This window comes from Salmo salar, chromosome ssa23 (assembly GCF_905237065.1).
Source record: "Salmo salar chromosome ssa23, Ssal_v3.1, whole genome shotgun sequence".
NCBI lineage: Eukaryota > Metazoa > Chordata > Actinopteri > Salmoniformes > Salmonidae > Salmo > Salmo salar.
This window is the reverse complement of record NC_059464.1, coordinates 24,479,775-24,503,918: the sequence shown is the minus strand read 5'-3', so window position 1 is coordinate 24,503,918 and position 24,144 is coordinate 24,479,775. Positions and strand designations below refer to the sequence as shown.

General features: G+C 41.6%; 1 protein-coding gene across 3 annotated transcripts; it reads right to left on the bottom strand.

Annotated features, from left to right (window-relative positions):
* Positions 1–9,539: 9,539 nt before the first annotated feature.
* LOC106584304 (zinc finger matrin-type protein 3) lies at positions 9,540–22,499 on the bottom strand. 3 transcript variants are annotated; one of them, XM_045706342.1, is made up of 6 exons: positions 22,280–22,499; positions 15,522–15,925; positions 14,523–14,663; positions 14,057–14,226; positions 13,624–13,724; positions 9,540–12,382 (listed from the first exon to the last, which is right to left on the bottom strand). In XM_045706342.1, exons 2-6 carry the CDS (start codon positions 15,912–15,914, stop codon positions 12,174–12,176), a joined length of 1,014 nt encoding a protein of 337 aa, XP_045562298.1. In that variant the 5' UTR covers positions 15,915–15,925; positions 22,280–22,499; the 3' UTR covers positions 9,540–12,173. The 3 variants fall into 3 exon arrangements, with proteins under 3 accessions (XP_045562298.1, XP_045562297.1, XP_014024863.2); XM_045706341.1 differs by lacking the exon at positions 22,280–22,499 and adding an exon at positions 20,281–20,458; XM_014169388.2 differs by lacking the exon at positions 22,280–22,499 and having other exon boundaries at positions 15,522–16,732.
* Between the last annotated feature and the right edge of the window lie 1,645 nt (positions 22,500–24,144).

The following is a 24,144-nucleotide window of genomic DNA, read 5'->3' as shown; positions in this document are numbered from 1 at the left end:
TGGCTTGACGTACTATAAAGCAATATAAACAAGTTGAGAAAAAAGTATCTACAAGAAAAGCGGTTTATTATCTTCTGAAGCAATGTGGTTATCCTGTCTTGATTGTAGAGGTTATATTTTGCTTTCTCACAAAATCAAAGCATCTCTTTGACCAGACATTTATTCAGTGAATCAGGCTGTCTCCATGGTAACAAGATACTCTTTCTGCCATACATGCCTTCAAACTACCATAAAGCCCCTTTAAGTATGCCCTTAACTAATAAAATATGTGAAACGCCTTTAAACAATTCCCTTAGGTAAGGGGAAATTATTCCTTAAGGTAAACCCTTAAAGGAAACTCTTAAGATGTTTTATATAAAACACCTTAAGTAAATTCCTTACCTTTAAGTCAGTTGCCCTGGTTGCAAAAGGAAAATGTCAACCAGCAAGCTTGGTGTATAGCTAGCTAGCTAGCTACATAGCTAAACAATGGAAGGTGCACAATCCATGGCTATAAAGCTACCTGGCTAGCCCGCTAGCTACCTACTAAGTGCGTTAACTTGAGGTGGTAGAAAGTAATAGAAACAAGTTGAGAAAAAAGTAACAGCAAGAAACGTGTTTTTTCTTCTGAATCAATTTGTTTCTACTCTGTTGAATGTAGAAGTTCTATTTTGCGATCTCCCAAAATAAATGGGATTTATTTGACCAGAGATCACATTCAGACAGTGAATTAGGTCATCTCCATGGTAACCAGAGACTATTACTGCCGTACATGCCTTCAAACTACAGTAAACCCCCTTCAGTATGCTCTTACCTAAGGGAAATGATTGAGGTGCTCTATGCAACGCCCTTATAGAATTCCCTTAGGTAAGTGGAAATTATTACTTAATAAGGGAAAGCCTTAAGGGAAACACATAAGATGTTTTATGCAACCAGGCCCTGGAGCACACGTTTAATTGAGAAGAAGCACAAATCCATGATGGAAATGAGTCATGGCATGTTTTACCACAAATATTTACAGAATGATGATTGCACACATTCAGACCAAACTGGGTAAATATTGACAATATTTCATTATTGGTTCCATGATCACTATTATTACTGTTTGTTAATATTATTTTGCTGTCACTGTCATCTTATGCGGTCATCAGCAGTTTATCCCTGACTATAATTGTTACATTGACTGTTGCTTACTTATCAATTGATACAAACCAATTGTAAATACAATCTTGTCTTGCATTCATACATTTAAAGGCAAACTCCGCAATTACAGAACATCCCTGGTTTGTATTTAGTGATCATTGGGTTGGTCAAAGCCGTTCTAAGGTTCAAGAAATCCACTAAAAACTGAGCCTTACTATAAGACTAACGTCTGTTAACTGAAACCAGGTCAAATTTGCTGGTATACTGCCTTACTTTATGATTGATAGAGTGTGTGGATGAACAGCTCATGTCTGTCCTCCATTAATCCTACAGTTTACTGTACAGCACGGTCCTTGGGATTTGAAGAGTTTCATTCCAAAATGCTATATATCCATTTCCATTAGCTTTTGTTGTTTAAAGAAACTGTAAAAGAGATTGGGGTGTTTTTTTACAATCTAATCATAGTTTGGAGTTGTTCAATGACAGACATGTAGTTGTTTAAAATGTATCACTTGATGGTTTCATTTCAGAGAGACAAATACTCATGTTTTCTTTGCAAAATGCTATATATCCGCCTCACTCAGAGAAATAAGTAGTACTGCTAGGATTTACACAGTGAAATGTAACAAATAATTACATTTTTAATAAAGAACTGTACACATTTGTGACATCAATATATAAAAAAAAACCTAAATAATTGTCACAAAAAGAGCCGTGTTGAATAGACCAAACTGCAGCGGGAATATGGATGCTCATGTTTTAATTCAAAAAAGGAGTAACGCATCCACTGGAAACCAATATACACGACAGGAACAGTTTTGCAGGCACACAACACGCAGTGCAAAAACAACTACCCACGAAAACCAAACAAACACACTACTTATGGGACTCCCAATCAGAGGCAACTAGAAACACCTGCCTCCAATTGAGAGTCCAGCACCCAAAACTACACAGAAAAACAAACCTAGAACCTATACCAAACTAATACACCCCACTACACCACACACAAAACCCCATAATACAAAACAAATATACCTCTGCCACGTCCTGACCAAATATAATAGAAATAATAGCTAAATATTGGTCAGGACGTGACAATAATTCTATACAGTAATATGAGATCTGTATGTAAAACTATTACATTTGTAATTTAGCAGATGCTCTTATCCAGCGTGACTTATAGTAAGTGCATTCATCTTAAGATAGCTAGGTTAGACAACCACATACTGTATCACAGTCAGATATACAAGATATGAGCATTCCATTCCAGCTAAACAATGGATATATAGCGTTTTGCAAAAAACACAATTTCATACACATCTAAAATCTATTCATAAAAATCTGATAACAATAACATTTTACAAACACATGAAGGTACCCATAAGCAATCATTTATGATTTAAAAAAAACACAAATGCAAAAAATGTGTGAATATACTGTAGCAGTACTTGACTTGGACTGAAATAGGTTCCTGTACTCATTTTGAAGCTCTGCAATACTTTTGAGCTAATATTCTATAAGAGGAACAGGAGCACAAGCAGTAGGACATTTGAGGTGCTGGTACTCAGCTCTGCTAAGCTCCTGCCCAAGTCAAGCACTGTACTGTAGCATTTTGGAAATAAACTCTTAATTTACTCTCTCCTCAGCTCAGCAGTATTTCCAGACAGACCAGTTGATTTTGGTACCTGAATAGTGTCTTCAAAGGGCACCTTATTTAAAGTATACTGACTGGCTGTGATGAATCTGTAGTTGGAGAGTAATCAGTCACTGGGCCTGTACGTGCTTTCCACAGGTGGCTGGACCCAGCTCTGGTGACAGCAATCCCTCACAAATAGGTCCTCGGAAATCTTCCTTTCATTGAACAATTTCCAGTGTACAATTTCCAATGTAGTGATTTTAATAGGAATGACTAAAAAAGGGAAGTGCAGTCCGAGTGCTTGGTGGTTTGAGAAAGTGTGGGTGTTTGTCATTGACAGGGGATAAATGCCCTGGCTGATGCAGACGGTGATACGTTCCCACTTCTTGTGCGAGTGAGAGAATGGTACAATGGCCATGTCATTTCATTCTTTCCCCATTCCATTAGAGACGGGGCACTATTAGTCACAAGGTAGCCAGTGCTGCTGACACCCAGACTGCTGTGGGGATTATAGTGTGAAATGAGACACTAATCGAACCAATGCAGTCACATAGACCACATTTTATACTATTGATCAAAAAGTAAATGACAGGAAGATATCTACTTTACAAAATAAAGATATTCCCATTGAATTGTACTTAACATAGCTCTGTCAATTACATAGTAGCTCAGAAGAGAGTGAGAGTCAGAGGATGCTATTGATATATTTGGCACTATATTTAACATTTCTTATATCTCACTATGAATATGGAGTAACATAAAAGTCACCAATAAGTAGCCCCAAATTGGCTTTTTGGCTCAATTTTGGTATTCAAACAATGAATGAGTAATGAATACTTCACTATCATACTGTATCTGAAAACAGTGGTGGAAGGAGGACGCCGAAGGGACATGGGGTCAAGGGAGGGTATTTCACAACTATGGAGAACAAAAACTGAGCAGTGGTCATTGTGTCAATTGAACCAGCCTGCTCACCTTAACCAATGTACACAGCATAGCTCTAGGAGGCTTGAGGAAACTCAGTGCTTCCTCTCCTTCCTCCCCAGCAGCGGAAGAACTTAAGCCAGTGCGAGACTTGCTTAAAAATGTACACTTCCTCTGTATTACCATGGGAACATGGTAATTTTTTTCCTTATCTAGAGGGACCTGTTTAAAATCCAGAGTGCTATTCCCTAAGAGGCCAGGGGGGAATTTGACAAGGGTGGATAGCATTTCTTATGGTACTTCACATGAGAGAACAGAATTATTATGAAAACAAGTCTCCTCATCTCTCAAATATGGCACTCTCCAAGCTCAGATACCCCACATGTCACTTGGATACAGAGCACTTAGTGCCTGCTGGTTCCAGCTCTTAATGAGGGTATATTTTTTACAGAACCCACTTTGCCCCTTTCCCTTGGTGACCAACAGAGAGTCATTCTACATTTTAGTCATTTAGCAGACACTCTTATATCCAGAGCAACTTACTGGAGCAATTAGAGTTAAGTGCCTTGCTCAAGGGCACATCAACATATTTTTCACCTAGTCGGGTTATGGATTCAAACCAGCGACCTTTCGGTTACTGGACCTATGCTCTTTTCTGCTAGGCTACCTGCGGAGTCCACAGCTAAATGCAGGATCTCTATGGCGTGGTAAGGACAGATCCATAGCCCCCCTCTGATTTCATTGTGGGGGACAATAACAATGTTTAACCTTCCACATGAAAATAGAAATAAGAAAGATAAAATTGAAAGAACAAGCCCTCCACACAACCTATCCAATCAGTCTTACAAGAGAAAGAGCTTGGTGACAGCTTGGTAAGTGAGTGCTGTCTCGCATGACTGCTAGGTGTATCACTAACCATGATCAAAAAAGGCAACAGTAAAGATGTATGTAGTTCCCCATGAAAGATGCAGCGCCCCCCTTGGACCAATCAGTGTAATTTTGTAAATGACAGATCTCTATGGCAAGACTCATCATTCACCCAAGTTTTGTCAAAATCGGGCCAGTGGTTAAGATATCGCGTGTGGCTAACTTATGTAGAGTTGATTACTATAGCGCCCCCCTTGGGCCAATCAGTGTAATTTTGTAAATGCCGGATCTCTATGGCAAGATGCATCATTCACCTAAGTTTGTCAAAATCGAGCTAACGCTGTCTGAGATATCGCGTGTGACTAACTAACGTACGTACGTGCAAACGTACGAACAGAGACAGAGACACAGTCGCCGCCCCGATTTCATCACGGAGGACAACTAGTCCAGAGGTCACGCCTATCACCATTAGCTGTTTGCAGGTCTGTGACTGTGATTACTCTTGTGATGTCAAGTGACGAGTGTAGACTAAATGTGACCCTTTGGCACCCTCTGCTGTGCAGGAGTCAGCTTTACTTCAGAGCCATAACAGTTCAGAGAGCTAGATCCCTTGATATATATATATATCAAATAATACTGTAGGTGGTTTGGTTGTGAATCCTGCCCATGCATTTAGGACAGTAGTCCTAATGTCCGAAAAATACATTCAATTGATGTATTTCCTTTTATGTTGCACTGACAATATCACAAAAGGGTTGCTCTCCCCAATTGGCACCTTTAAGTTTGGGTAAAATCATAAATATTTTCCACAGACAGTTATAAAACATCTGAGGTCCATTTTATGTCTCTGTCAGGCTCCTGAGGTCACTATTGGCTTCAGTAGGAAAATACCCTAACATCTATCAAGGCTTTTTAGTCTCCCTTTGGGAAAAATTTCAACTCTCAGGAGACTTCAAAAGCAATATTCAAAAACAAATCTGCCATTTTTCAACAAGCGAGAACATGAGAGAATCTTACAGTACTAGGATGTTGCCTGGGAACTCCAGGTATCTGAAACTGAGGTTATCCATCTAGTTACTGCATCTCAGTGCAAGAGGTGTCACTGCAGTCCCTGGTTTGAATCCAGGCTGCATCACATCAGGCCGTGATTGGTAGTCCCATAGGACGGCGCACAATTGGCCATAGCGTCGTCCAGGGTAGGTTGCCATTGTGAAAAATAATTTGTTCTTAACTGACTTGCCTAGTTAAATAAAGGTTAAATAAAATAAAACATTTAATTTAGATCCTGTCAGTTACTGTTGCCTTTCAGGAGTTATTCATCAGTGGTTTCCTATTATGAGTATGCTATTAGCCTATACAAATACACCAGCATATGGTGGAATTATACACATACCAACCTGATTTCCTGGGACTGCAGGCCTTTTAGTTTGAGGGTTCTTTAGATGATGGATGGATGACTATGTAGACAAACACTAGGGGCACTATTTTCGGCTGCCGTTAAGCCAGCTCAATTGTCAAACACATGTTTATTTGCAATTCCGACCTGTTAAAGGCGGCGTTCTTCTACACTGAACAAAAATATAAACGCAACATGTAACAATTTCAAAGATTTTACTGAGTTACAGTTCATATAAGGAAATCTGTCAATTGAAGTAAATTCATTAGGCCCTAATCTATGGATTTCACATGAGGAATACAAATATGCATCTTGTTGGTCACAGATACCAATGGTAGGGGCGTGGATCAGAAAACCAGTCCGTATCTGGTGTGACCACCATTTGCCTGCAGCGCAACACAGCTCCTTCACATAGAGTTGATCAGACGGTTGATTGTGGCAGGTGGAATGTTGTCCTCCAATTCCTTTTCAATGGCTGTGTGAAGTTACTGGATATTGGTGGGAACTGGAACATGCTGTCGTACATGTCGATTCAGAGCATCCCAAACATGCTCAATGGGTGACATGTCTGGTGACTACGTAGGCCATGGAAGAACTGGGACATTTTCAACTTCCAGGAATTGTGTACAGATCCTTGTGACATGGGGCCGTGCATGCTGAAACCTGAGGTGACGGCAGTGGATGAATGGCATGACAATGTGCCTCAGGATCTCATAACGGTATCTCTGTGCATTCAAATTGCCATCGATAAAATGCAATTGTGTTTTTTTTCTGTACCTTATACCTACCCATACCATAATCCCACCGAAGATCCCGCAGGTGAAGAAGCCGGCTGTGGAGGTCCTGGTCTGGCGTGGTTACACATGGCCTGTGGTTGTGAGGCCGGTTGGACGTACTGCCAAATTCTATAAAATTATGTTGGAGGTGGCTTTTGGTAGAGAAATTACATTCAATTCTCTGGCAACAGCTCCTGTGGACATTCCTGCAGTCAGCATGACAATTGAACACTCCCTCAAAACTTGAGACATCTGTGGCATTGTGTTGTGTGACAAAACTGCACATTTTAGAGTGGCCTTTTTTTGTCCCCAGCACATGGTGCACCTGTGTAATGATCATGCTGTTTAATCAGCTTCTTGATATGCCACGCCTCTCAGGTGGATGAATTATATTGGCAAAGGAGATATACTCACTAACAGGAATGTAAACAAATTTATGTACAACATTTGAGAGAAATAAGCCTTTTTTGTGGGTATGGAACATTTCTGGGATCTTTTATTTCAGCTCATGAAACATGGGACGAACACTTTACAAGCTGCGTTTACATTTTTGTTCAGTATAATTTCTTGCAATAACCATCTGTGACTGTAAAGAATATTTCTCTCAAAACTGTGATTCCTAAAAGATTTGTCCGGAGATTTGGTCAACTCCGTCAGATTTGCCTAAAATCCTAAATTAATCAGGAATGAGCAGGGTCAGCTATACCATAAGGACCACTAATTCATGTCCTCATTACATGTAGTGCAACAAGACAACTCATAGTCTGTAAATTTAAACTAAGAATATTGGAATCACAATGGTCACAACCAAAACTGTCAACTCCATCTGCCTGATAGATTAAGATACATTTAGTTAGGTTTTAGAGTCATAAAGCAACTGAGGAAAAACACAATTGCTACTGTGTATTCCCCATGAATGAAGCAGAAAATGCAATTTTTGTCAAATCAAATCAAGCTTTATTTATACAGCACATTTCAGACATGGAATGCAACGCAATGTGCTTCATATTGTCATCTACCTAAAACATAAACTCAGTCAGATTTTTGTATAACGTCAACTCCATCAGAGTGCTGAAAGGTCTGATGGTATGGTTATGATTTAATTGGGGATTTTCAAATTAATTATTTTCGATATTTTACAAAAAAAATGCCTGTTTTGAGAATCTGTTGTCAACTCCACCAGTGGCTTGTCAACTCCGTCATTGATGGCTAACCCATGTACAATAGATTATTTTTGTTCAATATTCTGTTTTTTTATCACTGTTCTAAAAACATATGCTTAAACAATTGAAGTATTTGCAATGCTAGCCCTTAGGGATAGGCTAATGTTTGCTTTATAAATGTACTTTTAAGTTCTAAATCTAGAAAAAACATGCCAAAATGCTAACAAAATTAGCCCTGGAGCATTAATGCTTTTAAACAAAACAAAAAACAGTTTGGAGAGTTGTATTAAATATTTGAATAATCTAATGTTAGAATTAAACAATCAAGGCTTTTAAACACTTGTTGGACAATAATTGTAAACATTTAATTGCTTTTATGGTGTCTGACAAAGTTGACATAAATCCAGTTAGATTATTATTTTTTATTTTTTGGGGGGTTGGGGGGGTTGTTGTTCCTTTACATGGTTTGTCCCCACTTTCAAGAATCCCTGAGCTCTAAAAAAGCTAAATTGTCTCTCAGCCTCATGGCAGAATGTGTAAAATAGCATGAGATTAGCTATAAAACAGCACATTTTTATTTCTGACCACTTCTACATTAATGTGGATGCTACCATGATTACGGATAATCATGACTGAATCATAAATAAGGATGAATGAGATGATACAGAGGCATAAATATCATACCCCCTGAAAAACGTTACAGATGCATGATTTTTGTAAGTTTGTAAGTTAAGCACTCATCATTGATCACGATTCATTCATGATTATCCGTAATCATGGGAGCATCAACATTAATGTAGAAGTGTTCAGAAACATTTTATATTATTAATTACAATACAAGTGACTACAAAATGACGCAATGCATTATTTACCATTCATTTCTACGTTTTAGCATCATTGTTCAAATAAATAAGTAGGGGAGTGTATATATGAAGGGTTACAGCAGGTTACAGCAGCCGGGTCACACTTTTCGCACCACTTCAATACAAAGTGATTTTCGTAGCAGTTTAGGATAGCATTTTTGTTAAGCCTTGCCCTTTTCCTAACTTTAACCTCAGTCTCATAACCTGCTATGTTAATTCTCCTAAACTGCTGCGGAAATTCTCCTAACTTGCTACCATCCATATAACATAACATATAACATAATTACTTCCTGTTATCCTCCAACAATTGACAAACCAATCAGAATAGAGCAAAGTAGTTACTAGGTCAAAATTTGATTACCATTACGATCCCAAAACAACTGATTCATCATATTTTAGAACTACACAACATTTAGAAAGCAATGTCTCCTATAAAATAATCCTAAACTCCTTTCAGTCATGCATTCAGAAAACATAACATTTGCCATAGTTTATCTGAGCAGTAGAGGGGGAAAAAAAACAAAGATACTTTAGGGTCATATCTTGCCATACATACTGTACACTAATCAAGATTAACATTTCACTAGAGAGATGCTTTATTTTGATCAACGCAGAGTATTAGAGCAGTATTTATGTCTGGGGGCATAATCTGTAGACCACAATATTAACGGGGAACACAAGTTTGTCAGCTGATCCTGTCATACAATGCACACATTCTCTCTCACACACACACTGCCACCATGCAACTCCCAATCCCCAACCCAGTTTCTCAACTCAATACATCCAGACAAATAACATGTATAAAATTTTTTTATTAAATAGTTAGTCAATATTGTACCGTGACCAAAATAGGTGCTTCAATTGTTTCTAAAACAACTGTTGTCATTCTGTTATTCTTCAAATATACGTACATTCAAGACATTATAGAATTATTTTCTCTAAAGGGAAGTCAATTCAATTTAATTGGGATCTTTGGATCCCACATTTGCAATATTGCACCAGAGGCAATATTTCTGCCTCCAATGGAAATGGAGTTGATTGTTCTTGAGAATCATGTTTGTGCCGAAGGCAGCCATGAGATCAGATGTGATTGTGTGACATTAGAAAGGCACTGCAGCTATCCCTTATTTTCATCCCTTATCCCTAGATATAGTTCACTTCTTTCGACATTTATAAATCCATCTGTCTTTGAGAAATTATATTTCTGAACAACAGATAAAGCGAGCCAAACTCCTGGCCAGCCATGCATAGCGGACAATGATATCTTGTTGGAGGAGAGGAGAGTAGGAAATCAACAATGGTCTGAGTACATAGATAGGTCCATTGGATAGTGTTTGTTGTGCCTGTGTGGATCTCCCTGGGGTATGGCCTGTTCCCATGCCAGGTCACACTCCCTGATAGAGCGGCAAACAGATGTGCTGCTGCAGCACTACACTACTCCCAGCAAGGAATGGCTCCTGCCTAATACCTCAGAGGACAGAGCACAGACTGCACAGCCACAGCCATAAAACTAGCATGGATGGATGTGTAGCAGCAGGCAAACACAACTCCACTTACTTAAACAGAAATAGGGCATCGAATGAGATGACTACTAACATTGGACTAAGGAATTGCACTCAGACCCACACTGTATACTCTGAGATACACACTCCCCTTTTAAGGGGTATGTTACATATTATTATGAAAGTGGTTAATTCCACTGCTGTGCTAGTTCCAGATAGAAATAGCTTATTTGCTCTGGGTGGTTAAGCTGAACAATATAGATCACTTAATGTGTAACATAATTAATGTATCCCATTTAATGAGTGGTTTCAACTTCCAAGAAAATCACAGCCCTGGGTGCAGTCCATCACAAAATGAAGGTTGAGAGGCACTGAATATGTATTAAAACAGCTTGAAAAAAAGTGGAGATGAGATTGCTGGGAGAGTTCCAGTAGGCCATTGCAATACAAGACAAATTAGGTTTAAGGAACGGGCAACATGTGGATGGACCCAACATTAAATGTGATCAACTTCCCTTTGGACCACTCTCTGTAAACATTTGATACAAATCAGATCGAGAAACATCAATAGAACTTTAACAAATAACAATAACTAAAGCAAATCCTGTAATCGTGTAATGTTGTCTCCGGCTGGAGAAGCCTGCTACTTTTAAATATCTAACAAATTCAATCAATCAATCAGTATGAAACTCCACCCACTCCTCTATAACAAGGGCAATACTCCTTCCCATACACTACCTTGTGTCCAATATAATGGTCCCTTCTCTATCTCTCGCAAACTGGCCTAGTTCCTCCACTCCCACTAGTAGCATATTATGAATACTTAAATATATTTCTATTCTGATAATATCATGCACACATGTACATTGCACAAACATAATTTATACAGTGAAATATTAAAGTATAATCAAGTGTATACAAATAAAGTGATGTTGCACATGAAGCTCCCCCCTACATTAGATAACAGTAGATATTTTCTCTGGCTAATTGTCTATAAAAACAAACACTCATAAAGACAAAACGATACACAGTAAATCTTATAAATCAAAAGGCAATGTTAAATTAAGACAAATAAACCATGGTCTGACTAGAACTACAAAAAAAGGCCATTTTAAAATAGGTTACAAGAGCATTTATGAAAAACACATCATCTGAGAGCCAGAGAGAATACACTGTTAACGAGCGATCATTTTTCTGTGACTGCAAAAAAAAAAGAACCAGACAATGAATGCCTAAATTTACTTGTACACATGCATTGGATTAAGGGGTAGATATATAGGAACAAGAACTCAAGCTTTGTGTTCCTCCTCTGAACAAATTGGGCTTTGAACAGCCTAAATCCCCTTTTCTCTAAATTAAACAGAGTAGAGGTCATGTGGAAATAACCCTAAATCCCCCCAATTAAAGCTAGTCCTGCTCTGGCCTGCTCTATATTCTCCTGAGTTACTCTGCTTTTCAAAAAGCACACCTCCCATAGGGAAGTCAAGGGCTGACAGCAGCTGGCTTTTATAGCATCCCAAAATAATAAGGGACCAGGACCAGAGGTTGAGTTGACTGGCATGTCCAAGATGCTTGGAGTCATACCAAACCCATGTAAACACAGATGAGGAAAGAGAACAGTCAGTCAGATTTTTACAATTGAAAAAATACCTATCACTTAATAATTGTCATCGCAATCACAGTACATTCACCTGGTCTGGTAGAAGCCTGTAATAGAACTTTGCTTTCCTCTACTACACATAGCAATATTCAGCTACTCAAACTCAAGTAATAACAAGGTTTAAACTGGGGAAAGGAAACCGATTGTGAGATAAAGTTCCCCAATACCCCACAGCCTGGTGGGTTCTTTCTATACTATTGGCAAAATTCAGTGTGAATCCACCCCCCCATTCCCCTCTCCTCCCCGTGCTGCGGCGCTGCCCTCCTAAGTGTAGCCCAGATTCTCCATCTCGCTGCGGTAGCGCTGCTCCGACACCTTGCTCTTGTGCTGCTTGCTCTCCAGGTGAAGGCGGAAGTTGGCCTCCTCGCTGGCCCCAGAATTGCACATGGAGCAGTAGAACTGGCCACTGGGCGTCACACACATGGCCAGGTCTCTGGGGATCCTCTGCCTGGGCCGGGGGTTGTAGTAGGGGGCTGGGTCACACATCAAGACATACACACCATAATGATGGCGAGTGAGTGATGGAGTGAGTGTTGAGCTGCTGCTCACCAGTGAACACAGTGTGAAAAGATGAGTGTGGCAGATAGATGCCAGGCACTGCAGGGGATGGAAGGCTGGCTGTGCATAGGATGAGCTTTCCACTGCCATGTCCATATGAATGTTACAAGAAGAAATACACGTGTCCCTCATTAGAAGAAGGGAGACATACTGTATGTTGGTCAGAAAATAGATGCTCTGCTGTATCTGTGTGTATGGCTGGAGGCAACCATCACAGGCCCTTGCAGAGTAACTCTGACAGACAAAGCACATTTCTCTGCGAGAGACTGTTACACAGTTCTATTTCTGGAATTAAATCAGCAAAGTCTCTGTGCCCTGAGGGAAGGGAAGGGAGTGGTTGCAGTTGTGTCCTATGATCCAGGGGGAGAAGGCCATGGTGCAGGGTATGTGGAGTGGGGTGGTGGGGGGTTGGGGGTGGATAATAATAATTCAAAACAATTGGTGGGAGTTTATATTTGTCCTATTTCACACATGTACAATTCTGTATTAATATGCATATCGCAACTCTTCGGAGAGTGGTAAGGGGATGAACAGTGGACTGTGAGGGCTCTGTCTGATGGACACCTGCCACCTGAGCAGGCTGTGTCTGTGGATCAGCAGAGCGGCCGTCGGTTGCTGTACTAGTTTACATATCCAAAGCGCTGGGCCTGTGCTTAGTGAGTTCACAGTGACTAACCAGCCTCAGCCTCGGCCACCCCCTCAACTTTCCTACGACATTTCCCTGGCAAAGGTGGTGATGAGAGAGGGGTATTCACTGCTGCTACGACCATGGAGCAAAAAACAATAGCCTCCATCTGCTGGCTGCCTGGACATGTGATATTTACATTTCATACATATTCACATGCATATCAGTCTCATTCACTAGCCGTCAAAGGCTTCATTAGTATCAATGAAAAGGAAATGGGCAACCACATCTACCCTCAAACATATACTGTACCTTCTGAAGACTATGAATATCCCTGAATTCATCTGATCGTTATGGGCCGTTCTGGCTCTGACAAGGCTTACTTGTCCAAGGCTTACTTACTTTACTTACATCTGATCTGTACATCAAAATTGTGGAACAACAACACATTTTTCCTTACATATTGTTAAAAGTTATTTGCTGTTTGGTCATACTTTATTACTGGCATGTCTTTGGTTCAGTGTGCTGTACCTGGCATGGCAGGAGGCACCTGTGAGGTCCTGCGGTTCTTGATCAATTTGTACTCGCTCCCCTCTTTCTTCGGACGCCTCTGGACACACTCAGTCGACTCTCTGAAAAAATGATAGATCACGTTACTGAGAGCAAGTCTTTAAAGTAACCCATGTGCAGTTTATAAACCGAACAATCCTTAAATAGCTAACAATCTAACAATAATAGCCACTATGATGGACAACATAATGGAATGCATCTTTCAAATGCTATTGCATTTTTCTTTAAATGGAAGCATTGAAACATAATCTGGATTGCATTTCATATAAGAGGGCATGGCTGAAGGGGCAGGATTTCTGTGTTAAGTATGGTTGGTTTAATAGCCATGTGCACATTGCATCTGTTGTTTGTCTTCCTGGTGGTAGGTGGGGAGGCAGTAGAAACACCCACTCACATGATGCTACTGCTCTGCTGGGCCTCAGCCAGCCGCAGTCTCTTGGCATGGTTCTTGCCCTGGTAGTGCGCCTGAGCCACGGCAGGTGAGCTGAACGAGGCGTCACACAGCTTGCAGTAGTCGTTCTCCGTGGCTAAGATCACCCTGCTGGCACCGTTAAATGACACCGGCTGAACAAAAAACAATGAGTGAGTTTATACAAAGGGCTCTTTCACCAGCCAAAATGACACTCTTGCCAGTTCCAACGCTACATATCAAAAGAGTTAAAAACTTCAGTGCTGACAGTTTTCTACAAACCATCATGGATGTTTCTAATGAGGAGATTCTATTTGATTGCGGTTCTCTAGATCAACAACAGAGATCCAAACAGTGAATGTGCTGAAAATCCACAGGCCTTGTACTTGCTCATACAGTACTATACTTTGCTGAACAATAACACATTCCTTGTGCCAACGCCAAGCGTTACCTGTTTTGGAGTTGCACTCTCAGTTGGTGCAGTCGTGAGGGGTTGCTGGGAAACTGGTTCTATTACCTCTGTAATCCTGATGGCAGGCAGCTGCTGGCTGCCTGCATAAAAATTTCTCAACTTCTTACTGTGGTTTTTACCCTGGAGAAGAGACAATGTATGATTCAATCCCACAGCCACAGTTCAGTCCACTCATCGCACTGTCATTGTCATAGTGTCATATAGCAAATCATTGCATCATCAGTGAGCGCATGGGTTAAGCATTCTATTTTCTACTTACATTTATGAGGGGATAACAGTGATGACTGACATGCCAAATAAACAAACATGGAATATACACTAAGTGTACAAAACATTAGGAACACCTTCCTAATATTGAGTTGCACCCCCCTTTGCCCTCAGAACAGACTCAATTTGTCAGGGCATGGACTCTACAGGGTGTTGGAAGCATTCCACAGGGATGCTGGCCCATGTTGACTCCAATACTTTCTACAGTTCTGTCAAGTTGGCTGGATGTCTTTTGGGTGGTGGACCATTCTTGATACACATGGTAAACTGTTGAGCGTGAAAAACCCAGCAGCTTTGCAGTTCTGACGCATTCAAACCTGGCACCTTCTACCATACCCCATTAAAAGGCACTTAAATCTTTTATCTTGACCATTCACCCTCTGAATGGCACACATAGACAATCCATGTCTCAATTGTCTCATCTACACTGATTGAAGTGGATTTAAGTGACATCAATAAGGGATCATAACTTTCACCTGGATTTGCCTGCTCAAGTCAATGTCATGGAAAGAGCAGGTGTTCCTAATGTTTTGTACACTCAGTGTAGTTGACGTGCATGAGAAACATTTTCTGCCATCAAAATATATGTGTTGGGGTAGGCCTACAAGTAAGCTTGTCCCCAGGCTCAATTGCTAACACATATAGAAAGAGAGAGAGCCTGCTGGTGGACGAGATTAGGGTACAAGCTACATGTACAGTAAATCAGCTCACCTGGTAGTGGGCCTGTGCCTGCTGGGCAGAGTTGAGGGTGACGTTGCACAGTTTGCAATACAGAGGCTTACACAGCTCATCCAAGGTAGCGTCCTGGTCTGTGGCCCCGATCTGAGCTTCTTCCTCCTGGGGCTTGGTGCTGAGGGCCACCTGGGCAGTGGGAGGTGGGACAGGGCAGGGGACAGGGCAGGGGGGGCCCTGCATCAGCTGGAGGTGAGCGGGTGGTTTGGCAGACAGAGGGCTGTAGAGGGGGAAAAGGAGGGGGTCTGGGGCCACTACCACTGGTCTAGACGGCCTGAGGGTCTGTGGAGGGGGTCCAAGGGTATGTGTAGAAGGCATTGGCTGGAACAGCGGCTGTTGCTGGCCAAAAAGGCTCATTGAAGGCGTCAGCATAGACTCTGGTCCTGAGGGCCAATGCAATGATGGCAAAGTATGTATTAGACTGGATTCTACACTTATTATAGCCATGTAATAGCTGTATAACATTGGGAGGAAGCAAGAACTACAGTCATCAACTGTGTTCATTTCTCCCTGGTGAAACTGACACTAACAAATAGAACAATGGTGGGTTTCACAGTCCAGAGGTCATTGTGAAAATTACGCTTCCCATGCAGTCAAGCATGGGCTCTGCTCCTTGCAAAAATAAGTTCCTCAATCATCTCTTGATCTGGCGCTGATTCAAACAGACTATTGCTTGCTTGACTGGATACATTTCAGGCAATCATGTGCGGCCACATTTTTTCTGCATAAGGGTTGATGTGGGGGATGGGTCAGTGACTGCGCTCATGTCTGATGTTTCTGCTGCATCAACTCAGATTGGAGACCCAATAACAGTGTGGGATGTTTTTGATTCCAGCAGCCATGCAGTGACACCAAGTGAATGGCATGCTTGAAATGGAACTTTCCGATAACAAACAAAATTATTTTCCCGGCAATACTAGGCCCACTGTGTACATCAATGTTATTCTGATAAATGACAAAATGTAATCCAAACACCTGAAAATTCTCAAATATGAGCGTGAAAAAAATTATCCAAGAAAATAGCTTACTTAATACATGTCACATCCTGACCAGCAGAGGGCGTATTGCTTAGTCTTGGTCAGGATGTGGCAGGTGGTTTGTTTGTTTAATGTTGTGTTGGTGATTGGGACTTCCAATTGAAGGCAGGTGTGTATAGTTGCCTTTGATTGGAAGTCCTATATAGGTGTGTGTGTTTGTCTTTGGGGTTGTGGGGAATTGTTCTTGCATTGCGTTCTGTGTGCCTGTAAGACTGTTCCTGTCGTAGTGAGTATTGTTTTTGCCTGTGGATGCTTTACTTAAGTTTATTAAAAAACTATGAGTATCAACATTCCCGCTGCGCCTTGGTCCTTCTCTCTCACATACGACATATTCGCCGAAGAGTACGACATATTCGGTGACAGAATTCCCCACCAAACCAGGACCAAGCAGCGGAAGAAGTCTGGCGAGGACTGGGGAACACGAAGGGTAAGGGAGACCGAGAGGCACCCCCAAGATTTTTTTAGGGGGGGGCACAAGGGCTGTTTGACAGGGCAAGACTGGAGTGCCAGTCAACAGTTACCAGAGCTGCCCGCCAGTCAACAGTCACCAGAGCTGCCCGCCAGTCAACAGTCACCAGAGCTGCCCGCCAGTCAACAGTCTCCAGAGCTGCCCGCCAGTCAACAGTCGCCAGAGCTGCCCGCCAGTCGTAAGTCGCCAGAGCCGCCCGCCAGTCGTAAGTCGCCAGAGCCGCCCGCCAGTCGTAAGTCGCCAGAGCCGCCCGCCAGTCGTACGTCGCCAGAGCCGCCCGCCAGTCGTACGTCGCCAGAGCCGCCCGCCAGTCGTACGTCGCCAGAGCCGCCCGCCAGTCGTACGTCGCCAGAGCCGCCCGCCAGTCGTACGTCGCCAGAGCCGCCCGCCAGTCGTACGTCGCCAGAGCCGCCCGCCAGTCGTACGTCGCCAGAGCCGCCCGCCAGTCAGGAGCCGCCAGAGCCGCCCGCCAGTCAGGAGCCGCCAGAGCGGCCCGACTGCCAGGAGATGCCAGAGCGGCCCGACTGCCAGGAGATGCCAGAGCGGCCCGACTGCCAGGAGATGCCAGAGCGGCCCGACTGCCAGGAGATGCCAGAGCGGCCCGACTGCCAGGAGATGCCAGAGCGGCCCGACTGCCCGGAACTGCCCGAGCGGCCCGACTGCCCGGAGCTGCCAGAGCGGCCAGACTGCCCGGAGCTGCCAGAGTGGCCAGACTGCCCGGAGCTGCCAGAGTGGCCAGACTGCCCCGAGCTGCCAGAACCGGAGCCACCTCCAGATATAGGTGGGTTGGAGAGGGGGGGTGTAGCACAGTGCCGTCGGTGACGGCAGCCACCCTCCCTTCCCTCCCTTTTTGTTTAGGGGTTATTGTTTGTTGGTTTTGTTGGGGTATTGGGGATTTTCTTGTGTTTTTCTTTTTTAGGTGCATCCCGGAGTCTGCACCTTGAGGGGGGGTACTGTCACGTCCTGACCAGCAGAGGGCGTATTGCTTAGTCTTGGTCAGGATGTGGCAGGTGGTTTGTTTGTTTAATGTTGTTGGTGATTGGGACTTCCAATTGAAGGCAGGTGTGTATAGTTGCCTTTGATTGGAAGTCCTATATAGGTGTGTGTGTTTGTCTTTGGGGTTGTGGGGAATTGTTCTTGCATTGCGTTTTGTGTGCCTGTAAGACTGTTCCTGTCGTCGTGAGTATTGTTTTTGCCTGTGGATGCTTTACTTAAGTTTATTAAAAAACTATGAGTATCCACATTCCCGCTGCGCCTTGGTCCATTTCTGAAGACAGATGTTACAATATACATGTTTTCTGGGTTTTGCAATGAAGTAGAAACAAAACTGCTAATCTGCTTAGCCTTGTAGTGCAGTATACTGTAAACTGCTTTTCTTTCCCCATGCAGAGTAACAAGGAGACAAACCTGAATCACATGCTCATTGGAGAATATAGCCTAATCCCCAAAATAGTCAGGAACCTACATTGTCATCGCCCAAGGTCAAAGTAAAAGTAATATTTTAGAATCTTGAGTATAAAACACTTCTCCTGAGACTTAAAACACTGGGATCTCAAGTAAAATGCAAGTCCTGGGATATTAATGAGTATAGTAGTCATTGGCCATGTATCATGAGGGATGGCCTTGGGACTCTGAGTTGGAGCGAAGTATCTTAATAAGAAAAGTATTTTAGGGTTTTAAAGGACAGGGTTCTAATTCCATCATTTGGTATCTGTGCAGAAGAAAAAAATAACCAAGAACCTTCAAAAGTTGAATAGCCCTTCACACTGAGAGGTTTTTGTCCACATACTTATAGTTATTTCATGCCTTTTATACTGTCACCTATGCCACATCAATTATGGAGTGAAGAGTGTATCGCTCATGCAGTGGAATCAAGTGCATGACTAGTCTTTGAATGGAGAAAGGTTGAAGGGAACTCATAAGAACTTCATATTTTAATTTCAGAATTACAGTCCTCTTATTCTGACAAGCATTTCGCTACACTCGCATTAACATCTGCTAACCAAGTGTATGTGACCAATACAATTTGATTTGCGAAATGTTCAATGCCTTGCAAAGTCTCAAGATAGACATGGTTTTAGCATGGAGATGTGTTGAAAGACCCTGAGACCTATGGTATTTTGTTAATACTCAGTCATGCAGATAAAACAGATTAATTGCGGCTTAAATGTACCCATTAGTTAGCCTAGTTAGAAATGGCAACACAGCAGTTAGGCTATTGAGGTAGCAGTCTGAAAGGGCTCATTATTGCCAGTTCAAGTGAGGGATAGTTGATAAGAAGACTATAGGCTAAGATTAGGGGGCAGCTTGGAGGCTGTCATAAAACAAGACTGAATGATTAAATCTGTCAATACTAATGTTTACCAATAAAGCTATATGAAATCAGGGTAAAGTACAAAATGAAGTTGCTTATCAAGCATTTATAACATCTCCAGGGATGTGACCTGCCAGACTCAGCTCTCTCGACCTAATTTAGTGGACAATGCCATTTCATATGATTACAGCAGACTGAGTAGACCTATTCAATACAATTAGGTCTGGAAAGATGATGTTGCAAAATATGCTATATAACAGGTTTAATAACTTAAGAGAATATTGCTTGGATAACAAGGTAAACTCAAGTCCAGACCCAAGCTGTTATTCATAATAATCCTTATCAACACCATTATCATCATGTGAATAATGTACACTACACCATGTGTCAACGAGCTTGTGCCATGACAAGAGTAGACAGATTTCAAGAGTTGGGAACCGAGACTGAAAAACATGGTCCTCCCCCTAAACAAGGGGACCATCATGTCATTCTACACCCACCGGTCTGACCATTATTACTTTTGCTGATTTTACATGAAACACCAGTCCACCGCATCACACCTGCACTGAAAGAGAATGAGGAACAGAGAGGGTGCTGTGGATATAGCAAATCAACTAATTTAGGTTGACATATATATTTTGGGTTGAATTGATCAGCAACCGATTATACCTCTGATTACAGATTTAATTTCAACATGACTGTTGGTCTAATCTCTTCAAATTAATGAGAAGGCTCAACCTCGACAAAAATGTTTTATAGCTGTACACTAGGCTAGTACAACATACAGTATAATACCAACATGTTTACACCCTCTTCAATCAGCAAACTGCACTGGTTACATTGTAGCTGAGGCTGCATGCATCCATCCATTCGCAATGTCACGGCTACTGACAGCAATGAATGCGACCCTTTTCCTACCTGGTAACCGGGCGAAATAATGTCTGTTATTCCGATAGTTTAAAGGCACCGAATTTCTGTAATAATCGGCACTTTGATAATAAGCAGCATCTCTATTCTTGACATGTAACGCCATCATTGCATCCTGGCCAACTTCGAACCAGTTTAGACGTGAGAACCCAGCAAGCTACTTTCACCAGGGAAGAGGAGGGGTGTGTTTTCAGAGTTATACACTATTCTTTTTACGTTGGGCTACATTTTAGTAAAGCCTATCATAATAAACCCCAAACATGGTAACTACATATTTAAAACATTTGGTAAAGGTGCATCTTTGAAAAATATGCTTTATGAGTGTGTTGTTCTCTTGTTGGTACAGTCCACTTACTGCATTCAAGCTATCCGACACTCGGAAATTCATGGTCACCCTAGCGTCAACACACTACATTTAACGATATGATATCACACCGAACACAGTTGATCAGAGCTGTAGGATTTGAATGACATTTTGGATGACATTTTGGTGTAGATAAAATACCATACTGATAACTCTTTATACTCAGTATTAGGGTGGTATGGGATTTGATCTTGAATAATCCAGGGAAATTATGAACTCGACTAGCTAAGGGACAGTTCGAGGTGTCATGAAAAAAATGCATCCCCCAACGTGAAAAATATTTTCACATGACCCTCCCCTTGTACTGTAAAATAAATTGTGCACCCCTCATAGAATTAACCCAAAATAATGTTTACGACCACAAATATCAATAACAGTAGCGACCCTGTGTTTATAAACGTGGATACTGATTTTGCTACTTAAACATGTTTTTGTGGCATGGTCGATGCCACGCAGGGCTGTGGGCTGGATAATGAGGCACATATATAAAAAATAGACAGATATTTCACCGGATGTAAAAATGTGAAGCATCCGCTTGGCATTTCGACTCACTACAAAATGTACTTGTGAGAGGAAGCCAAGTGGCCAGCAGTTGGAAAAGATGAAAGCAGATGGATTTTGGCCGGTATTCTGCTAATTTTGTCATTGATAAAACATTTGATCTCAATACCGTTTGCTGTTCCCAAAGCTAGAATCTGTTTTGAACAGAGTTGACTAAGTTTTGTATACTTTGCCCTTTGCCAAAGTTTTTACAAATCATGTTGTTTAGAAGTGAAAAGGTGAATTGAGTTATTGCACACGCGCACTTCACAGTGCAGGCATTCCCTAACGGAAATATGCAGATGTATTCTAGAACAGGCAAACAGGATCTCGCTAGCTCCCTCCTTGATTGTTCTGCCCACTATGATTTATTTGTTCCCATTGAAAACAACAGGATATGGTCTATCTTTTAGTTATAAAAATCTTCGTTTGAGGGTTCGCGGACCACCACGGACATGCGTACTCTCCATGCCTGTTTCTTTACACTATGCTCACAGCCGGCTGCAGACATTGATCAGCTGGGATATCAGATTTTCTACATGTTGATGCCATATTTCTAATCATATAAAATATATGCAACGAATTAATTTTTCCACCAACATGTTTCCGTGCCAATGCACCACGCAACCAATAAACAAAGCATACCTTCTTCGGGCACTTCAGTATCATAGTTTGCGTTTTCAACACCACAATAAACTATGTCAATCTCGACACGCAGATAATGCATACCACCCAATCTTTGTAGGTTTACCCAATTCGAAGGCTTGGTTTGACAATCTCTGAATGTCATTCAACTGTTTGGTGTTTTGTAACAGATGTCTCTTTCCATTCATCAAATGGCCAGCTGCACAGTTTGGATTAATTTATTTCATTTGTCAATTTTTTTTTAAATACATTGATATACACACACAGTACATTTTTAAGTGACCGGGATTGCACAATAAATCTGGGATTTATTTCCATTGTGGTCCCTATTTTTTACATGAACACATTTACATACTGTAGATACAGACACATTATAGATTGGAGAAACAAATGCTCGACCTCCAAATGACTATGAGGGGAGAGTTTAAGTACAGTACTTACAAGCTTGTTTTGGTTGGTCTGTAGTTTATTCTTTAGATGTTTGGGGCTGCTGGTGAACCATGATGTGCAGGCATCATCAAAGTGACACTAGACTAGCAATTTGCCAGTCGATAGGCTGTCTATAGCTAGATTTCCATCCAATTGGCGACAGATTTTCATGCGAATAGACTAGAATCTGCAACAACAAAAAAAAGATGTGCATTTTCCCATCAGAGTTGTGTTTCCATCAAATTGACTTGTTGCGGATAAAAGTCTACGCATAAATTTGTAGTGCACATGAAAACAACGTATGCAGCTAAATTCCCATACCAAATAAAAAATAAAAATGTATCGTTTTCCATCGAATTTTCAACTCCAGGCCTACAGATGGTTTTGACACTGTCACGTCCTGACCAGCAGAGGGCGTATTGCTTAGTCTAGGTCAGGATGTGGCAGGGGGTTTGTGTTTGTTAAATGTTGGGTTGATGATTGGGACTTCCAATTGAAGGCAGGTGTGTATCGTTGCCTTTGATTGGAAGTCCTATATAGGTGTGTGTGTTTGTCTTTGGGGTTGTGGGGAATTGTTCTGTGTTGAGCCTATGCTTTGCCAGACTGTTGGTTGTTCGTTCAGTCTTTGTTATTTTGGGTGTTCATTTTTGATAGTTAATAAAAGTCAAGATGAGCCTGCACATACCTGCTGCGTTTTGGTCCTCTTCTCTCCAGTACGACATTTTTAAGGATGAGTACGACTTATTTTATGACAGACACAAAGAATGTTGATTAGGTATGTGGCACATGCGCTCTAGCCAACAGTTTGCAGATACAGTGGGGGAATTTGGGGTATTTTGGATACCTAATGAGAGTATTATGGACAAAAGTGCAAGATCATTTTTATTTGTCAAACTGCAGCCAAACATCATCATGTCACCAGAATAAGACCATCGATATTTACTGAAAGGAGCATCAAGCTCATCACCATGCACTTTCACCACCCTGTGAAGTTCATATTTTATTTCATCTGTAGCCTAATAAACTGCATGCTTTCCCGTGATGTCGTGACATTTTATCTGACGTACTTTACTCGCATAAAAAGGTTAGATGGAAACATGGTTAATGTCAAGTCATTTTGAGGATGCTGGAATTATAGGCTATTTTGGACCAACATGCACATGCCTACAGGATTTTTTTTAAAAGTAGCCTCATTAGATTAAAACATTGTGACTGGTTGTGTTTATGCCACATGAAACAGTTACATTAATAATATTTAGGCTACATTGAAGAGCCTGATACATTTTCCTGAATAACCAACCTGGTTGGTATGATATGTTACGTTTCTTATGTTATGTATTAATTTGTAGATGTCCGTCACCATAGCTACAGGAAGAAGTTCGGGGTGTGTGTGTGTGTGGGGGGGGTTAAAAAAGATTTACATTTATACAGTACCAGTCAAAATTTGGACACACCTACCCATTCAAGTGGTTTTTCTTTATTTTTACAAAAAATTGTCCCAATAAGCGCAAACCAGATGGGATGGTGTATCGTTGCAGAATGCTGTGGTAGCCATGCTGGTTAAATGTGCCTTGAATTCCAAATAAATCACTGACAGTGTCACCAGCAAAGCACCCCCACACCATTACACCTCCTCCTCCATGCTTCACGGTGGGAACCACACATGTGGAGATCATCCGTTCACGTACTCTGCGTCTCACAAAGACACGGCGGTTGGAACCAAAAATGTTACATTTGGACTCATCAGACCAAAGGACAGATTTTCTACCGGTGTAATGTCCATTGCTTGTGTTTCTTGGCCCAAGCAAGTTCCTTCTTATTATTGGTGTCCTTTGGTAGTGGTTTCTTTGCAGCAATTCAACCATTAAGGCCTGATA